The sequence below is a fragment of the Aquila chrysaetos genome, chromosome 8, assembly GCF_900496995.4.
Source record: "Aquila chrysaetos chrysaetos chromosome 8, bAquChr1.4, whole genome shotgun sequence".
Lineage (NCBI taxonomy): Eukaryota > Metazoa > Chordata > Aves > Accipitriformes > Accipitridae > Aquila > Aquila chrysaetos.
Window position 1 is genome coordinate 21728975 of NC_044011.1, and position 21087 is coordinate 21750061.

A 21087-nucleotide genomic window follows, 5' to 3' on the forward strand; every position below is an offset into this window, starting at 1 on the left:
GTTTGTGCAACAGAATTGTGTTCACTTACATCTGACTTAAGTATTTAGGTATTTTAAACTAAAAAAAAAATCCTTTCTTCCACATAGAGACTATATGCTCAACTAATTTAACTATTTCTGGTGGTAGTTCATAGTAAATGAAATGAAATGAATGTGTGACCAGGGTACATGATGTCTTAATATATGAGGAGAGATTAGGGTATTACGTATGTCTTCTTAAGAAGATGAGTTTAAAAGTTGTTCCATTCAGCTTGGTTATTCAAATTGTATTAAAGACTTCATCACATATAGCATGTTAATGCTTTTACTTCTGATTTTTCTCACAGCTGCAAGAGAATCCATCTGGTTAGAAAGAGAAGAGAGAGCCCGGCAACATTATGAAAAACACCTAGAGGAACGCAGAAAGAAGCTAGAAGAGCAGAGATTAAAGGAAGAGAGGAGGCGAGCTGCTGTAGAAGAAAAGCGAAGGCAGAGAATAGAAGAAGATAAGGTAAGAATAAATGTCATGAAAATGTCATGAAAGCAAGCTTTTCAGCTTGCTTTTACCATAAGATATGGTACTATTGAACTTTTTCTTTAAGAGTTGATGGAAAGAATGCAACGTAAGTCATGGTCAGTATGAGACAGCATGGGAAAGAGGATTTTAAGCCTTACTTGCACAGATACTGCTTCTTAAAGTGCCCTTTATGAATCAAATGCAGCTAAGCTGAGCATATCTGGGTTACAGTGTATGGCACTGCACAAACTCATGCAGAAGAATACAAATTGGGTTTGTTTCGTATGGTTCTCTTAATTCTTAGCCATTCAGTGTAAGGGTAGCTAAATATTAGTTACCCTAACAAAACCTTTAAGAAAGTGAGTGTGTAATGAAATGTGCTCTTGACTGATTTGTCTTGGTTAAGCTGGGAGCTACATGCAGTGTGATCCTACATAAGTCAGCTCATCCTTGTGTATTTTTTGTTTCCTACCTCTCCCACTTTTCTAGTATTTAGTAGGTGGGAGTTACAAGGTGGGAAGTAGCTCTAGGGTGTGTTTGTGTAGTGGCTGCCGTAACAGGGTCACTGTTTTTTTCTCTGCAGATCTCAAACACATCTTACCTTTTCAAACTTACAGTTAAAATATTAACTTATTTATGGCTTAATTGCTACTTAATCCTATTCTACTGTTTGTCTTAGTAGGCAGCACATAAGCTTGAACACAACTCCAAGATGCCTGCTAGGTTTTGTCTGTGTGGAGGGTAGCAGGGCTTGATGAGATTAAGTTAAAAACCCAATAGTATCCAAATGTATTATCCTGTTGTACTTAAGGAACGACATGAAGCTGTTGTACGTCGCACAATTGAAAGAAGCCAGAAGCCAAAACAAAAGCAAAACAGGTGGTCCTGGGGAGGAGCACTACATAACCGCATTAATAACACAGGTAAAGAGGGAGGCTTGCTTTGCTAGCCGGTTTCCCTGCCCTGCCAGTTAACTGGAATTTACTTTGCTTCTATTAAAAGGGAGGATGATTCAGTGTATACTGGTTTAAATTCTTTGCTCTTGATCTTATTATTGCTAGCAATGGCATGTTTCTGACATTCTTGTGTAGCAAAAAGATAACAAGGAGAAATCTGAACAAAAGTTATAACTTGTTTCAGGAGTTGACTAATTGCGTAACTCTATCTTGCTACAGCTTCTTGCTTCTGCTGCTTTGCTGTTGTTTGTGTGTGTATGTTGGTGTGCTTGTGCTGTGTCAATCTTGTGATATGAGCTACTGTGTGCAAATGCTAAATATCATGGCTCAAAAAGTAGGTCTGGCAGAAGTGACCAAATACTAAGATTAAAACAGACACAAGGAAGAAAAATTATTCTTTGTAATAAGCTGTCTGTACCTTGTACAGATATTTTGGGAGATAGAAGTCCCTTTTTTCCCCTAGAAGAACTTAAAGATGGGCAAACTGAGTTTACGTGAATTTTAGCTATGTGCTTTTTTCCCCAGTCACCCTGTCTAACTTAATCTGCCAATCATTAATGTGTATATGCCCTGTTAAATATTACTCGAACCCAAAAAAGAGAACTTGTCCTTTATTTCTTTCATCAGAAGGTGGTACTTAGAATTCTCTTCTTCCTACTCTAATGCATACATTTCAATGTGTCCAACCTTTCATCAAGGAGGAAAAAAGTTGAGAAAAGAATGCTCTGAAATCATTGTCATACATAAGTTCAATAAACAGTTATTTTTCATAAAAGGTTACTTTTTTGCTTAACTCTGTATAAATTATTTGATTTTTATTTTCTTCACTGTGAAAAATCATTGTCTTGCATTCTGTCCCTAGGTTATTTTTTTGAATCATCATTCACCTTTCTCGATTTAGCAGGCCTGGAGCACCACTTCAGATCTCTGGGTGGTGCTAGAAAACCTGGTACATAATTGCTGTGGTTTGTTGATTCCTTTACCCATAGCTAGTTCTCAGGAAATGAGATCATCAGTAACTAAACCACCCTCATGTAGTTGCAATGCATGCTTAACATCATGCTGATAGATTAGAGCTGTTGTTAGTACCAGATTTTTTCATTATTATTTATTTTTACTATGGAGACTTACTACTGGCTGACTCTAAAGATTAGGCACAATTCACTGAAATGAAGTATAATATTCTGTCTACTGGAATTCAAGACCCATTCTGAATATTTTGGTCTTTTCTAAAATCCTTTTGGCATACTACATATACACAGGATTTACAATTATTTTCCACATGAGCACAGATGTATAACCAGTTGCACTTGCTGATGTGTTGTTCATGGATATTTTAATTCTTTTTTTAGAACAAAGAAACCAGCAATCTTCTAGGTGATGGATTGCATTTGGCCTATTCTACATTTATAGGATTCATATTGCCAACACTTACACACAAATCCTCATGCTGAATTTCATTCATTTAAATAATGTTCATAAACACAAGAGAAATGTTGGCATGCCAAATACAAGATGATTTTTCACATTGTCATTTGTCATCTTCAGAAAGCTGTTTTATGCAGTACATCCTTTATGCTCAGTGTGGGAACTTTTCAGCTGTACTGATATACTATACATTTCTCAGCTATAGATTAGATATAAGATCAAAATCTCCATCCCATTCCCACAAATACTGTTCTGACAAAGATCTGTGACACGTGAAGCCCAATTATCCTGTCTCTAGTACTGACTCGCACACAGCACTCTACAATATACCCCATAGATCAATGTGGGATAAACTTGACAGTCTCCAGAGGTCTTGTTCTTAGCTATAACATTTAGGTTTCTCCTTTTAAAACCCATTTCTGATGGGGTTTTATCCCCCTTCCAGTACTCAGTTCGCTGGTTCTGTACCCTCACTGAGTCATTCTAACATTAGACAAAGTGAGCAAATAATCACATGGGGTAGGGGCGAATCTTTCTTCGCCCCAGCCAGTTATAGTGAATCCTATATAGTTCATAGATCTGGTGAGAGCAAATGTATTTTTCATGCACTGTATTTCTATGAGAATTTTTTGTACACAGTGAGTATACTTTAATCCACTAGGTCAGAACAGGTAAATTCAATACTGATATCATAAATAAACAATTGCAGATAATATTTCAGCAACATCCTCCTTAATGTTGTTAGTGTCCTGAGTTTGTATCTGCTTCCAAAACAGTATGTGGACATATTTTTGCACACACAGAATATGAATCAGCAGTGCATTTAGGCATATTCATTCTCAAGCCTCATTGCATTTCAGCATGGTTGAATGCTTTGCTGAGTAGTGCTGAGGTTTAGTACCTGCTAAAATGTAAGCAAAAGCAGTATTGGCTCTCCCAGCATCTTCCACATGTCAGATTTCCAAACAGAAGTTTGCAATAGAGGACATGTAGTTGATGCATGTAGCTCTTTTTTGAGAGAACAGAAAGCATATAGCTGGCCTGTTCAGCTCATTCATCCTCTTCTCTCATCGATAGCAACCTTCACGTGACACACACACACATGTGCACAAAGCGTGTGCAATCTGTATTCTTGAAATAACCATCACCCCCTCAGTAGGGTGCAGATGCTGACTCTGCAGCAGTTGCATGGGCAGATGATGTAATACTGCTCTAAAATGTACAGAACCTAAAAGCAAAATAAAACCCTTTAGTATTATATACCAAGCATGTGCATTACAGGTAGTCTCTAGCCTTCCACAGAGATCCATTTTCTCTATCTGCTAAGCTGTGTGCTCTTTTGGATTGGTTAACTACAACTTCAGTCACAGCAGGTAGAAAATGACTCTCTGGTGGGAAGTTTAGCACTTATACATAACTATGGGATTTTTAACTAAATCTTTTAATTCCTTTTGTGCTTACCCTTGCTTCCCTTCTGCAGTAGTCTTCCCTTAATCTTTTAGCATTTTATTGTCATGATATTGACCTTCTGCCTAGTAACAGTGCCCTGTCAAATGTCACCTTTCATTCAGGTGCTAAGGGGTTTTTTTAATGAATAACCTCACATTTCCAAGCATGTTGGTCCTTCACTGAAGCTTTCTGTTGTGAGTCATGAGCAAGGTTTTTGAGAGAATATTGAAAGGAATGAGGAAACAACGTCTTGTCTACCAAAATCCACTTTAGAACCTCCATTAAGTCCTTGGATTGCAACCTGATTGAATGGTAATAAATGAACAGAATATTTCAGACATTTGAAACTTAACTTAAATGGTTTTGTGCCCAGTCTTTGAGTCACCTGTACAACATCTGCTGAGAAGTCCATTCTATTTTGAAAGTTCTTGTGGTAGAGCAGGAGTGACCTAGTCATGTTTTCCTCCTCCCACTAGTGAGCTAGGAACTTGCACTACAGCATGCGGGCTGTCAATTAGCATTATCTCCATTTGTTTTAGATCCAGACAGGCGGTCTGTTTCAACAATGAACCTTTCGAAACATGTTGATCCAGTCATTAACAAGCGGCTCTCCTCCTCATCTGCAACATTACTAAATTCTCCAGACAGAGGTACAGTTTCAAAGAAAAAAAAAAAAAGAAAAAAAAAAAAGGAAGAGCAAGAAAGAATGTTCTATATTGACGTATTACTTTGCACATAAAACAAGCTTCTGAAGTCATTTTCTGTACTTCATCTAAGTGGGAATGAAAAGACTTCAAATGTGGAAAGTAAATGGTTGAACATTTTTTCCTGTGAGAAGAAATATTTATTTCTTGTTTCTTAAAACAAGAGAACTTACCTAAACAATCTTACTTTAGCAAATGATAAAAGCAGTGCTTCTGTCAGGTTTTTAGTAAATGAGGTACAACTATTGAAAGAATACATCACTCCATAGTGCATGCAATCATGTGTGACCTTTTATTTGCATTAGGCCATTTTGTCATTATTTTGTTTTCCTTTCTTTTTTGGTAGTAGTTCTTGAATATCTAAGAACATGTTGCATGAAGCTTTCAAGCAGTTGTTTTATTACCAATTTTGATTATTTTTATTGAAGAGGTATGGGTGGTTTTTATATGGTCTGTTTATTGACTTTTTGTGTTGAGTTACTTTTCAAAGATTGCTTCATTTCAGTATATGTTTTTGATGTTTACAACTCTGCACAAATGATAAACCATCAAGCTTTTAAAAATTAACATAGCTGAATTGCTGCCTCTGTTCTGAGGATTTATGAGATTGAAGCATTGAGCTTAAAGCATTTTTATAAAAGAACATCTCTTGTGTAACTTGTGCAAAGAGCTTTACAGAAAAGTACTTGGTAGGGATTTTTTGTCCTCTACTGAGAATGAGAAGTTCTGTCCCATTTCAATCTAGATAAATGCATGTTTTCAAAAACAATTTTTAGAATGGAATTTTGGTTGTGTTGCAAAACTGATTGGTACATGTCATTATTTGTGTGTCTTAACGAAGTGCCATGTTTTATGTGCATGCTTGTACGTGTGTATCTGGTTGACTTGATGAGCCATGTTAATCCTAGTGGGTTAACCTAGTTGTAGAGTCTGGTAACTTGCGAAAAATACAGCATTATATTAGGAAATAATTTATTCCAAAACACCAATAATTTTTTGCTCTAAATGTTGAAATCCAGTCAGTTTTGTTTTCAGGGAACAGCAGCAGGCATTAAATATGAAGGATAGTCTCTTATGGACTGTAAGTCATTGCATTATAGTTTCTGCCATCCATTTCAAATTCAGGAGAAGTTAGGCTGAATAATAGGCAGTCTAGCAGTGGGGAAAGGGAAGGAATATGGAGGTGGTGGCCATATGTCAAAAACTTTAAATGTTGAGGCATTCTTTGCTTGGCATTTTCATTAAAACAGCACAGAACTCTTCAGAAGTCTCTTATGTCTTTCGCAGACTCCAAGACAGAAAGCAAATCCAAACTCTATAAATGCCCTCTTTCTTGTGCAAAGTCATAGACCTAAATCTAGTTGAGCGTGTATCTGGAGAAGTGCTGCTGGTCTCTCCAGTGGCCTCAACACCTTCAGGCAAATGCTTAAAGGGAGGCTCTAACTGCCTGCTCCCCATTTCACCTTCCGGAAGGCACCCAGTCACACTTTGTCTGTAATTCATACTCCTCCCTGCAAAACGGCGAGCTGGAGATGAAGATGATAAGCTTACCCTAAGTGGCTTATAGCTGTCATCAAGAATGTGTCTTCTGTTAAGCAGCACCTTTTTACCATCTGAAGGGCAAGACTGTTCGTTTGTTTGTTTGATTTTGGCCCAGCAAAAGATGAAAGTTTTCATTAACTAATTGCCTAAAAGACTGGTTAATTCCTTTTGAAGTATAGTATTGCTATATAGCCCTTTATCACAATTTTACAATTGGGTAGCTAGAACAGGCTTCTCATTATGCTTTTATGTTAGTGGTACAGGTCTGAGTAGTTGAAAGTATAACAAAACATGAACACACATATTCAAGTGGAGAAAGCTGCCATTGACCAATAAATTTTGGTAATTGTGTTCTTTAAGGAAAGCTTAGCGAGTGGATAATACTTGAGATGAGGTATGAGTTACACACTTCCTTAGTTTTGGAAAGCAAAACTTGCACCATAGTTGTGTTCCTTCTCCTCTCTGCAGTGTCTTTTCTGCAAACAGGTGACGGTCTCGATCACTGCATCACCTTTGTCTGCCACCTTTATAGAAGTTCAGGGACTCCAGTATTGTTTCCTGTTGAAGGAGAATCTAGGCATAGAGTAGTTTTTCCCCATCTACTCCTCACCATGTTTGTGGCTCTGTATGAGCAACCACTGCTGTTATCAGTGAGAGTTTCCTTCGTGGTGCTCATCAGGAGGCCTGTTAAATCCCTGCCTTCCATCTGTTCCTAGAACTAATCAGATGCTGCTGTTTGCTTACTTACAGTTTATTCTGCTGCTGCTAAGACAGCTTTCCAATGCTCAGTTTGTATATCCTGTAGACAAATACAGATGATTGTAATCAATTCACTGTTGCCAGCTCCCTGGGACTTTGTGTGTTGTTCAGTTGCAAGTTAGGCTATAAAGACCTTTTAATCTGTTTAAACTAACCTGCTTGTAGCTGGAGGTAGGGGTACTTGCTTGCACCAGCAACTGCTTCCTGTGTGGAAACAAGGAGCAAACAGCCCTACAGGTGATAGCCTAACACAGCATGAGAACAAAAAATAATGTTTCCCCTTGACTGTCAGGTGGTTTGAAGGACTAAATCTTGAAAACATCACCCTAAGGCATTAAAAACAAAAAGAGCAAGAAAAAAACCTGACCTCATTGTCTTAAAGTTGATATTATTTTGGGATGCTCTTTGTTTTGTATTCAGTTTGCTTCAGTGTGAATTGGACACCAAAGATAAGTTGTTCAATGTATATAGGTGTTAATACTCTTGTACTTGGAACTCAGTGGGCAGAAGTTTATTTAGCTGTTCTAGGTTAACGGTGATGCTAATAACTGTTCGAATAGGTATTGGAAGTGTCAGATATCATGCTTTCAGGGAGATGTGCATTTGGAAAATTCAGTATGTGATGACCTTGATGCACAAAGCCAAAGTGTATTTAAAAGAACCCTGATCTAAACACATTTTGGAGATTTAGGGAGACTTCACTTGAAGCTCCTGGCTAAAACTATTTTGACACCTCTGAATCAGGCCCGTTGCTTATACAGAGAAGAGAGTTTTTGTTGGTCTCTCTTAGCTCACTGTTGGTGCATATCTGCTGGCTCGCTCCCAGACACTGCCTCAGTGCTGTTAGTTGGATGCTGTGGGCACACGATTGCTTCCAGTAGGTGATGTGGATATAAGCTCCCCTGTGTTAGGGGCAAAGAGAAAAGAGAATTAAATCATACTCACCCTTAGAGCAAGTGACATGGGATAGGTGTGACATGGCAATTTAGTGTTCTAAGTCATCAGTCTCTTAGCTGTGTCCTCTTCGGACTACTTCATGTCTGGGGCCTCACATGTAAGGTCTGTGGCTGGCTCACAGGGCCATATTACATTGTGACATTTACTTTACTACTACTTATGTAGTTGTACAGATAAACTCCAAGAAATTGATAGTATACACAGTGCTGATTTATTTGCCTAAAATTTCAGGGACTGCTTTCTGAAGTTGCATGATCTTTGTGTTAAACTACAGTAGAAGAGTTTCTCTAGACTCATCCATACTCATGCCTGTGAGCCTCACCTAGTAAAACCTGAGACCACAAAGCAGAATGTTGTCTTGCAACAGTAGCTTTAAACAGTGATCATACTGAGCATGGTGCCTGAAGAAAAAAAGAAGCAAAGATTTTACCATTATTGCATCCAGCTTAATGGTAGTTCTGTGATTTTTCTTCATTGTTAAATTACAAGCTTAATGATAATGTGTGTGCTGTAATGGAGGCCTCTGTAGGGTATTTTGTGTCTCGGTATAATCTGTACCAATGCCGAATGGAACCATTAATCACAAAGAGCTCTGGCAGTAGTACATTGTGTAAGGATACTTATCCACAGAGCCTGCTGTGTTTGAGAGTCCTATATTTCTGTAGTAATGCCCCTTATTGAGTTAGCAGAATTTAGGGGAGCAATTTGAGAAGTGAAAAACAGCACTGAGGGCGGATTAGGCAATTATATTTTCATAGGATGAGATTGAGATCAGCCCCTCTTTTCATGGGGCTCAGCATGGAGTAGATTAAAGACAGATTCAGAGTTTATGGCTATTAAAAGTGATGGATCTCTACCTTTAAAAATGCAAATTACTCTCAAGTTTATTACAGCCAGTCACTTCAATGAATGTTTTAGAGACTGAGCCTCATAAATTCAAGCTGCAGTCTTGTTGTCGTAAACACCAAACTAAGGCCAATGAATGCTGAGATGTAAGAAGACCTGATTTCACTTGCAACATCAAGATTATTGCTATGGTATAAGCTTATTATAATGAATTACTATGGGAACTAGTTGAATGTTTTGTTTTGTGATGCTTGTTATAATACAATCTGTTGCATCAGAGTATCAAAGATCTAGTTCAATATAAAAAATAACTTGTAGGGCTCTTTTGGTTACTGCTTCACCATGATCAATGTTTAAATAGTATTTTTTAAAAAATTAAAGAAATTTTATAAGGCAAAATGAATGTATTGACAAGCTAAATTTGCATTAGGCAATATTGGGAAAAGCAAGGCAGGGAAGTGATTGCAGCCAGGTGTGTTTTCAAAATAGACTAACAATGCAAAACGTTGGCTCTTGTTACTGTTCTAAATTGAAAATTACCATTAGCAGGATTTTTTGACAGAATTAATGGTCAAATGTACTTACTGTATTCTGTGACTTCATGTACTACTGAGACAACTGTAACTGCTGAGCTTGGTATCTGCATTTGAGGTGCATTGTATCCTTTTGCGATGCTTTGATAAAACCTCTCTATGCCACAATTCTCTGTATAGCAGTAAGCAACCTTCTTTGTTTCTTCTATTGAGGCTGGCAGACTTTGGAAGGTGTTGTAGTAATTGCTCTTCTTTGTAACTAGAAGACTATATACCTTATGTGTAGAAAGAGTTTGGGACACAAACATCTCTGTCAAAGTCTATATTTAGGAGTGGGAACTGCTCTTCTAGTACAGAAGTTACCCTGTCATCCCTAATAGGGAATGTGGCATATGTGCAAAATATCAGTATTAGTTTGATAAATTTGCTATAATGCCACAGGCAGTAACACAAATTAAATGTTCAGATATACGTGTTCCTTTAGGAATGCCTCTACTAAAATGGAGTAAGAAACACTGAATGATTGTATGCTTTTGATCTCTGAAGAACAGGTTCAAGATTTTCATGGTATGCAGTAGTGAGGAGATAATACTAATACTTCTGCAACATGTAGTTATTTGTGAAGCATTTGATCTAACTTCTTGCTTGTATGGTGTACGTTCAGCTCGGCGTCTACAGCTTAGTCCATGGGAGAGCAGCATCGTTAGCAGGCTCCTGACGCCCACTCACTCATTCCTGGCCCGAAGTAAAAGCACAGCTGTGTTGTCTGGAGATGCAGGTAAACCTATAAGAACAGAGGCTTCGTGTCTCAGCCACTTATTTTTCCAGATTCCCTGTGGGATGTTGTAAAGTTATTGATCTAATTATGAGTGTACGGTAGCATCCCAGAATGAGCTTGAATGTCCACAGTTACATCGTGTGACCGCATGAAAGCTTGTTTGTACAGTTGTTTGCTATGCCTCTTTCTCTTTCTCCCATGACCTCTTTCTTAATTTCTTTTGCCTCTTTATTGATGCAATAAATGAATACAACGCACGCAAGACAACAATGTCACGCTGTCTGTGGCCGTTTAAGGAAATGCGCACAATGTTGTAGAAAGCTGATTCAGCACACCCACTGCTAAGGCTGTGAGCTGCTTGCTGCAAAGAACAGTTTCACTCTCTACCAGGGCACTTCCCACATGGAACAAGTTAGACTTGTAGAAAGATAGGCCCTGGTTGCAGTGGATTTAATACATATAAAGTTAAATGTGCAGGTTTGGTGAGGTTATGATAATAGTAAAGTTCTCTGCCAACCCCAGAACAGCTCTCTGATGTACTTACTGAGGGGAAAATTAACCTGCAGAAATGTGAAAATATTGCTAGGTCATAACTTAAAGCCCAGGCAAAACTGTAGTCTAAGGACAACCAAAACATATTTGCTTATCATGTATTTTAGGCAGGTGACAGCTGCCTCTTCTTTTATCATGGGATGCTTTATGATCATGCACTGCAGACTTTACCATTACAATAGTATATTGCTGCACATGCTGAATGTTTAAGTCTAGGCAGGTCTTTTTCTGTCTGATATGGACAGGATTTTTATTCTAATTAAAGGATGTAGAAGGTAAGAAGGAATAGAGATCTGCTAAGATTAAAAGATTTTAAAGAAGCTTTCACTTAAGAACTCTTATAACTAATTAGGCTGCAGTACATTTCCACAGGGTAGTGCTGTAGGAGCGAAAATGTGGATGATATTTTACAAACAGTGGAATTAACAAGTACAGAATCCTTTTTCACTCTTCACAAACAACAGTTTGTAAAATGAATACTTAATGTCATCTACCAGGCAGGATATTGGAAATTCAGCTTGTCGTTAGGGAATAGTTGAGAAAGCAGTGTCTTAATTTTGTAAGTGGTTACTCTACTGGAGCAGGCGTGAAGATTTTTTTGTGACTGCTATTGTTTATACTGCACAATAAGCTCTAAACTGAGTGGAATGTTGAGAAGGATTGCAAATAGCAGGAATGACTGATTTATCAGTCATCAGTCTGAGGTAATTCCCTGAAATGCTTTCCCTATGCTAACTGGAACTGTACCACCCAGAAGAATAATCCATCTGCTCATTGTTTTCCAGGTATTATTCTCTAGGAGCGATAACTGCAGTCCCTTCATGCAGGACACTTCCTGGAGATTAATGATCAGGTGGTGGTAATGGCTCACAGCTGTGCTCTGAGCACTCAGCTCATCCCAGCCTGTCATTATTCCCTAGAAAATTACCCTGCCCTTTGGCTGTAAATATAAATTACAATGTAAAAAATCAAAATCAAATTAAATATGGATTCATGCCCTTAAAATTTAAGTGAGCTATTAGGGACATCCAGCATAAGAGTACGTCTGGATCTTTTCAAATAACCCTCCAAACCCAAAATGTTTTTTAAATAACTCTCCAAAAGCTCCTCTGAATAGATGTAATCCTGTTGGTACAGGATTCACTGGGAGTGCTTCCTAAAGCATTGTTTGGCAACTTCGCAAATGAAAATGAACTGCTTGTCTTTTAATACTTATGATGTCATCCTTGATGGTAACTTCAGATAATTGCCATGCAGCAAGAGAATTGATTCATAGAGGGTGGGAACCATATAAATTATAAGCTGTTTAAAACATACGTTGTGCCATGGCTTCCTATCTGGTTTGGATACAGTCAACCAAACAAAACCAAAAACAGCCCCTGTTTTCTTGTTTCTCAATTTTTATTTGTTTATTTTTTAAGTCAGTCATAATACCTCATTAAGCATAAATCCCTATAAATGATAATGCAAGCATGAGTGCTGTTGCTGTAACACTTACATGAGACTCTCTTTATTCATAATGTTAATCTCTCAGTGCAGGAGAATTTGCAGCGTTAGTACTGTTAAGTCTATGAGCTTTTCCTGTAACAGCAGCTGTACTGTTGTAAGACTGGAAGAATTAACTGTATGTGGAACTGCATTCTTTCAAGTGTGCTCAGAGAGGGATCTACAGGCAAGAAATATTGGGGGTTTTTACCAAGGAAACTGAGGATGTAATTCTCTTTTACTTTAAAAAAAAAAAAAAAAAAAAAAAGAAAAAGAAAAGATAGGGAAGATACCATATAGAAGCTCTACTTTTGCATCAGGTAACATCCTGAATAATAATTATGCTAAGATTATATTAAATGACCAGGAAAGACAAATAGGAGCAGACAAATAAAACTGCAGTAATAACATAGTTTTCCCCAGTCTTCTCCTTCAGTTAAATCAAGAGAAAGTCCAGGAATACTTTGCTGCAAGAAGTTCTCCATGATAAGTTTTGCAGTGTTAAAATTCTTTTTGAATATGTAATCAGAACACCATATATCTGACAATCTGCCATTGGCAGGAGATCTTTTGGTAACAGTCTTTGTCCATGTGCAAACCAACAAAAACTGCCATCCTGGTTACTCAAACAAATATTAATTTCCAAGTTGATTTGTTGTTGTTAGCCTGCTTTTTGTAATCTGTAAAATAGTTTGCTGTCAAGAATGTATTTGAGTCAGCTGTTATTCTACCATTATCAAGAAATATTAACAGTTCTTAAATGGACGGGCTTCAAATATTCCTAAAGAGGGACTTTTAAAAACACAATACTTGCTAAAAATTGTAGACAGCAATTTCATTGATTTCCTAGGTGAAACAGTTTTGTATTATTAATGTGTTTTGATCTTTGTGTGTATGTCTCCTTTTATTTTCCTCCACTTCTAAGACCAATTAATAGGCATTCTGATTTTAGTTTGATTCTTTTCTATTCCAAATGTAATCGAAACTCACGTCAATGCATGTACTAAGCTAATCAGTCAGACTAGTCATTGTGTCCACTGCTTTTTCAGAACCACCAGTTGTATAAAAACTTAGGAGAAAAATATTGTTACTTTCTATTACCCAGTTATGTGGCATATTTCTTAATTTATGTAAAAGAAATTATTAGTTTACAAATGGAAAAGTACGTGAATGCCTATTGAAATTGTATCATTACTATACATGTGGCCAAGCTAATGTATCAAATGATGGTTCTGACTTGAGAATTAGTCATTCCTCTGTGTATTAATACCTTCTTTCTCTTCTGTCTTTCTCGGTTGTTTCTGTTCCTGCTGGCTTTCCTCTGTCAATTCTCCAATGCTCCTCTGTAATTAAAATTAATAAATAACAAAACCAACCAACACCGTAGTTATCCCCATTTGTCCCCGTTCAGCATCTTGCAGCCCCATCAGTCCTCTGTCCTACAAGGCCATGAACTGTAGGAATCCAGGAGACCGAGCAAAACTTTATGCCTCTACTGATGCTGTTGGACGTAGGAGAACAACGCATCTTGCAGGGGTAAGCATGCCAGTTGTATGTAAACTAGTGTCTCGTGCCATGACCACCTGATTGCATTGCTTGTTAGGACAGGAACAGTTGCAAGGATGCTTGACTAAGTCTGATCCTCCCCTTTGCGCTGTCCCCACCCCCTCCAATTTGTTTCATAGTTGGCTGGATTTTAAGTGAAACATACCACATAATGTGGTGATGTGGCCTGATTACACACCAAAGAATCCATGCAGAAAAACACCCATGTTTTCCAAACACCCATGTTTGCAGAGTGGATGCCTTTGCTCTCATGAGGCACAGAGACAGTCACAGTGTATGTGTGCCCTTTTCTCATGTGGATTCTTTGCTGAATTTTAAGGCCCAAGCTGGTGTTGCAGCTTTTCCCTCAGTGGTGAATCTGTTTTTCCCAGCAACCTGTTTTCACAAAGCCTGTAGAATTTTGTATCTTCTGAGGCGTCTAGCAAATTCAGCTGGGTACCTGGGATAAAGAGGAGGGAAGGCATACACTCACACATGTCTATATACATAAGCACACAGAGCACTGTCACTTCAGCTTTACTTTCTTAGGAGACCATGCTAGTAAACTCATCCTTGTTGAGAAGGAAAGGGTTGGTTTAGGAGCATGGTTTGTAAGCGAGGCTTCCCACAGATCACCTGTTCATTCTGAATGATTTGGTAGCACTACTGTGACTGATCTGAGCTTTCAGGGAAAATCAGAACAGTATGATACAGGCAGACTGAATTCATGTTGACTGTGCTCCAAGCCAACGGGATACAGTCAGCTCCAGTTCAGGTATCATTTTGCTGAATTAGAGCAGTTATATTTTTCCTTGTACTCTACAGCCTGAGTTTGTTTAGAGTGTGAGAAGAGTGGAGTCATCTCTGCAAATGATTGTGTCAGAGGTGCTTGCATTTTCATTTGGCTTGATGGGCAAAATGTCAAGAGGCAGTGCTGCTACTGACATCCTTGTTGGAAGCAGTGTTAATGAAAGTCTCGTGCATCATAGCTCATACTTAATCTTTCAGGCAGATGGTAGTATACTGAAGTTTAAGTTAAGGCACAGCACTGGGATCTATCTGCAGAAAAATCTCATAGTGTGCGCATAGTGTGTTGCAATCTCAAGGGCTATCAGTTTAACACCTCTTGGGTCTTTCTCATTGCAAGTGGTTTTGGGTTTGGTTTTTTGGTCTGTTTGGGGGTTTGGGGTTTTTTTTAATTAAAAAGAAGAAAGGTTGGTACATTTTAGTGGAGGAGGCAATTTTAAAATGTTGTTAATACAAAATGACTGAGTTAAGAGCCATTTTCAGTAGCCTGTATGGTGTGGAGAATCTTTTATTCTTCTGTAAACTTTTGTAGGAATTGAGTTTTTACTTTATTAAGAAAAATGTTCTGATGCTCTGTTTTCAAGACTAATAAAGTAGATCCAATATAGATTATTGCTTAGTGAGCCAAAATTCTTGTTAATTGGAATGCATTTACTCTGGCTCTGTATGCTTTGATAACTCAGCTGATTATCATATTAATCAGTAGATATCTGATAAATTATACTGCCAAAGAGCTGGCTTGAGTAATGACTTCAGGACTGAGACCACCTATTGCTACATATTAAGTTATGTTTTGGACAATTTAAAACAACAAATATTAACCATAATGACTAAAAAAACCCTCTTGGATTTATGAAGATAAACCAAGGATTTATGCGTTCATGAAGTTGTTTTCAGTCTTTCTTTTCCAGTTGTTAACCTGGTTTTCAGTTCAGGAGATGAGCATTGCAGAGCTCTCAGCTAGTGAGGTTCTAAAGCAGTGTGGTACACATGCTGCAGGGGTTGTGCTTAAGCCCCAGCCAAGGTGATGAGTAGCAGCCCCTCTGCATCACGTTCGCTGAGTTGCAGCTCAGTGTACTCTCCACTATTGCCTTTCTTCAGACTCCCAGAGTCTGAGCTCATTATTCCAAAACCCTGAAGTTTTTCATCTATAGTTAAATGAAGTATATAAGTGTCTAAATTCTGATTTATTCCTTTAAACCAATAGTTCTATTAATACAAACCAGAGCTATAACAGAAATATTTTTTAAAATAAAATCCTAGCATGAGAAATAAAGAAGGAAAAGAGGAAATTGCTATGATGTATAAGAATCAATGGCAAAAAAAGTATGTGCTGTGAAAGCATCCAAGAAAAAAAGAATAGGATAACTGTTGTACTATGTTTGAGGGCTTTGAGTATGTGAACATCTGTGGTGTTCACGTACAAGCATGAAAGCAAAAAGCTTGTGCTATGTAGGAACTGTGTCTAAGTGTGAGCCTAGGGGAGTTGGGGGGAGTGTTTTGTTCTTTCTTCAAATGAAATCCTGGGTTTATGGGGAGTAGTGGAAGGTACTCTGTGGCAATTGGCAAAGATCAAACCTTAAAAGGTAATTTTTTGCCTGTGTAAAAATAAGCCTCTGCAAATTAGCCCACTACTACGGCTTAGGATAGTAGAGAACACGATTAAGGACTCTTGTTGTCAAATGCGTATTTACGGACAAAGATGGTGTCAGATTACAGGGGCTATATTAATGAACTTGTTAAACAGGCTGTAGAAACTACTGACTCAGCACTGCTTTTTCTAAGTCCCCCAACCCCCAATCCTTAACTGAGCTTGCTTTGCTTTCTTTAGCTGTGTGAACTCTGGCTTGACTTTGTCTTTTTGTTTGCTGAACCGTAGACTGACAAAAAAGAAAAGGAGAGAGACCATTTGTCATCCAGCTTCTCAGCCAGCTTTAAAGGAGGTCATTTTTCTTCCAACCCCAAAGCTAGATCACCAGCTCCCTCTCCAGTTTGGTAAGCCAAGTACATGCTTAGCCGGGGGTTAAGCTATAGGCAGCTCTGATTGTTCTATTAAATGTGAAAAAGTGCAAACTTATTTCGTGATGTAGATGTTTTCTCTCTGCAACAAAGGAAGGACAGTCCTGCTCTTAGAAAAATATTACTACTGCTTTGAGGAAGGGGAAGGAGGAGGAAGATACCCGGTTTCTTCCCTCTTGGCTGGGCTCAATGCTTACATATCTGGAGAGTTGCAAAGACAAGCATTTTGCATGAAAGCTAATCAGTTGCTCCAGCAGTCCTGCTTGATAGCAGAGAAATAGAGAAGTTGTTTTAATTTTAGCTATTATAGTTGTAGAAGTGATATGTAAGTGGTGTCCAGCAGAGCATGTCTGATAGTGATTGTCACTCTTTGGTTACACAGGCATGCATCAAAGTCTTTGCCTTTTTTGCCTGGCACACCCAAGCAGATAACTTCCCCACCTGGTTCCTCCAAAGTTTCCTCTACTCAGGCACGTCCTCCTTCTCCTGGCAACATCCGGCCAGTCAAAAAAGAGGTCAAACCAGAGAGTGAGAAGAAAAGACCAGAAAAGGAGGCTGAAAAGGCCAATGAGGAGAGGACAGAAGAGAGTAAAGGAATTTCAGTAGATGCTGGAGAATCTGCAAGTCGTGAAGAGCTCACTGTCCAGGCAGATCTCACTCAAGGTAAGGAGAGACCCTCCTCTAGGTTAAGGAATGTCTGAGAGTCTCTTATGTTCTTCCCTCCCTTTCTCTGAAACAACATAGCTTTCAGTAGTTTTCTATCAAATGTTAATCTAAATTCTTAAGAATGTTTTTGCAGATGTATGTTCGTTATGAGGAAAGTGTAAACAGGTTGAAGCCCTCCTGTCTGTAACAGTCAAAGCAACATGCAGACCTGTCTCGCACAGTGTGGCTTCACAGCCCTCTTCTCACAGGTTCTTTTCAAACTGTTGAAGTAGAATAATAATGATCTGAAGACTAATGGTACAGTAAGCCACCACATAAGGTAGTGTGAGCAGTGCAAATGTCCAGCTCTGCTAGACACTCAGTACAGTTGTGCTGATAACACTACCATCTTACCTATAATATTGCAAGAGTACCACATCATGGGAGATATTAGCAGGATAAAGTGGAATGCAGAGGAGAACCAAGGAGTAGAGTAAAGGAATAGGCAGAATTTTTCAGGCAAAATGAGTTATTTAAAAAAAAATAAATTACCCAACAAACAAACAAAAAACCCTCGCACCAAACCACACCAACCCTGAAAAGCAGCAAGGCAGAAAAGGATGTACACGCAAAATAAAATAATGATCATAAAATGTAGGAAGGGCAAAAGGTAAATCTGAAAATGAAAAATGTAGGTTTGTTCTAGCAGATGCTTTAGTCTATTGTAAATATGGCATAAACTGTCTGTTTCGCAGATGGGATAGAATGGCCATTGTGACCACTGGGATTACCAGGGTGGGATGCTTAGGATTCTGAACTTAAAATTCATAGATTCCCCTGTGATTGTCCTTCAGAAAACAGTTTTAAGTATTAATAATCTTGCTTTTAACTGCAAGATGTGTAGTTGGGGGTTGTTCTTCTGCGAGACAAGCTGATGTGAATTGATTTCTTTTGTTCTATTAAGTTTCGTTACAGTAGTTCCAGCCTGATACCCAGGTCCTACCACAGAAGGTGCAACCCCACGAAAAGCTAGAGATTTACAGCAATAAATGGATGCATCTGTTGGCCATGGGCATGTAAAGAAGATATGAGATAATTGCCATGTTAGCATGGGTTTTCACTACTCTTCTGATAACCTTTTGCCTGCTTCCTTTTAAGGAGAAAGCTTCCTTTTAAAAGGATTTCAGGGACACCACTGAGAAGGCTTTACAAATGTTTACAAGTTGTAGTTCTGAAGTACAAGGTGCAGACTAGAGAAACATCATCAGGCTTGTTTGGCTGTTTAGCTCAGGAGGAAGAGAGGCTCGACTTCTTTGCAAAGTCAGTCAATATTGAGTATGTGACAAGGTCACTTAGTATCGAAACAGGTTATGTGTGATAAAGATATTCAAAAGTGAAGTAGTTTGTATTCACAGCAAAGAAACAGGTAGCAGAGAGGGGCCAAAGAGAAGGATACTATAGTCCAAGTGGTGAGCAGCACTTCAAATTGGATGTCTTTTGCCAAAGCCAGAGGAAGTGGTAGTTGGGACCAAAGATTGAGACCTTAGGCTAAGCATTTTACATGTGAGGTTAGAGGACAGGCTTTGTACTGCAGATGGAAGCCCAGTGGCCAAAACCTGGCCACTGGTTGAATGCAAGAATCTAGAGAGGGGCAAGTGCAGCATTTGGGGCTAGAGGGACATTGCTGATTCTCCTAGGTCTGTGTTGCAGGTGAACATAGCTGATTTCTGCTGGTTAACTGCACTGGCCTTTAACCTGTCTGGCTCAGCTACCTGCTAGCTCTGTAGTCACAGGAGCCAGGAGGTCAACAGGTAATGATCACTGATGGAGCTGTTTGAGCTTTTGCAGGCAAAACTCACATGAATTTACTAATACCAATGAAGTTTTAATGGTATTTTGGGTGGGCCTGTGCAAGCTGTTGTCATCTTTTCTGACAGCAGGGCAGATGCGCATCAAACAGGCTACTTGTTATGCTGCCAGCTTCAGCACCTGAGGCAAGAAGTGAGCCCCAAGCAGCACAAAGCTGTGCTCTCTTCAGGAGTGACAGCCCTGCCTTGGTCCATGTTAGTAAATTAAAAAGGGCTGAGGTGCAGGAGCTCTGTCATTTATACTGTTTAACTATTACAAAGGCTTTTGGTTACGTTTCTGGTCTAGGTTGTAATTGCAGCCCCGCCTTTTCAAACCTTCTGTCCCCAAGGCTACTAAGAGCATAGCTCTAAAGGGCTCCCAAGCTTTAGAGTGATCAAATTACTTAGCTTTTTATATTTGATCATCCCAGAATTTTCTGAGTTCACAGCTACATCTTGGAGGTTAGCCCAGGCCTGGACTGTTTCCTAGGGGTGGACTGAATACCTGTTTTGATAACGTGAGAGAATAGTGCTCTGGCTGAAGCTAAACTGTGCCAGCTCACCTCAGGACTAGAGGCCCTGGCACTCTTTAAATTACTGGTGTACATGTATTACTTGAATTCAAGGTGAAAGCCCTGAGGTAGTTATAGAAACACTTGCATAGTTTTTACTTGACAGAAGAAAAGAGCAGAGGTGTCAGCAGATGTGAGCATTCAGCACAAAGAAAGCAGCTGAATTTGTGTTTGTATACATGACGAGGTGTAGGAGGGGGGAATTGGGGAGGAAACCCCTCTTGGAAGTTGTTAGTGAGGTGAGGAAAACGCTGTAACATCCCAAAGGGTGGTTAGAAATGTAGATTTAAAATCATCTCCTGGCTGTTTCTGATGACTTACTTTACATGTATCTTCCCAGGATCAGAATCTGATTCCACTGACAGTTCAAAGTCTTCCCTACCTGCGTTTGTCTGCGTTACTGGATGTGATTGCCCTGGGAATGCTTCTTTCAGTTAGCTTGTGTGTTGGTCACGGTCCCTGGCCTCTAGAGGAAAGGCACGGTTGAGGTGCTCTGTACCTATACTAGAGAATGCCAGGCAAACTTACAGAAATGTGAACTAGTGTTTTACTTGAGAAAAACCTGTAACACCTTCCTACCAGGTGGCCAAAGCTGGTCCTGGATAAAGAATTTATATGAAGACACTATTAAGATTTGAACACAAGCTATAGTTCACCAATAGTGGCAAAGCTTGTTCAGAAGCTGCGTTCTGGTCCCACAAGTTGCCTCAGGTTTGGAGTAACTGCAAACTTGATGATAGTTTGTGTCCTACCCTTATTGCAGATCACTTCAGTCAGTTGATGTTTGAGATCACCAACTCACAAGAAGTGACTGGCCTATCACCAAAAAGTCTGGCTCTGCTCTTCAGATGTAGACTATCAGACAGAAGAAAATATAGTATCACAATGTTTATTTCTGCTTTCTGAATGGCACTGGGCAAACTTAAGAAATGTGATGGTAGGGACTTGCTGAGTCAGCATAACTCCTGTTGAGCACCTGTCACTATTTATTCTTCTGACAGAAAAGTTGGCTTAACCTTTCAACTGCAGCTGCTTTCACATATCCTGTAAAAACAAAACTTCCCTTAAGGAATATGAACCCCTAGCATCTAGAAATTTCTTCCTCCTCTGAATCATTTCTGAAACTACGTAAGCTTGAAAATATTTTCCAGAGTATTTGAAACTAGT

At 38.9% G+C, this 21087-nt stretch overlaps 1 protein-coding gene across 9 annotated transcripts in view; it reads left to right on the forward strand.

Moving 5' to 3' along the window:
• The window catches only part of MAP7 (microtubule associated protein 7), a 110742-nt gene that overhangs the window by 73699 nt on the left and 15956 nt on the right, over positions 1–21087 (forward strand). For 4 of the 9 annotated variants that reach the window (XM_030023119.2, XM_030023120.1, XM_030023126.2 and 1 more), the window contains 8 exons: positions 327–490; positions 1308–1419; positions 2315–2401; positions 4869–4979; positions 10335–10448; positions 13873–14021; positions 16717–16832; positions 17239–17519. In XM_030023119.2, coding sequence (XP_029878979.1) covers positions 327–490; positions 1308–1419; positions 2315–2401; positions 4869–4979; positions 10335–10448; positions 13873–14021; positions 16717–16832; positions 17239–17519 — 1134 coding nt within the window. The remainder of the gene's footprint in view (positions 1–326; positions 491–1307; positions 1420–2314; positions 2402–4868; positions 4980–10334; positions 10449–13872; positions 14022–16716; positions 16833–17238; positions 17520–21087) is intronic. The other 5 variants (XM_030023121.1, XM_030023122.2, XM_030023124.1 and 2 more) reach the window with 5 other exon arrangements.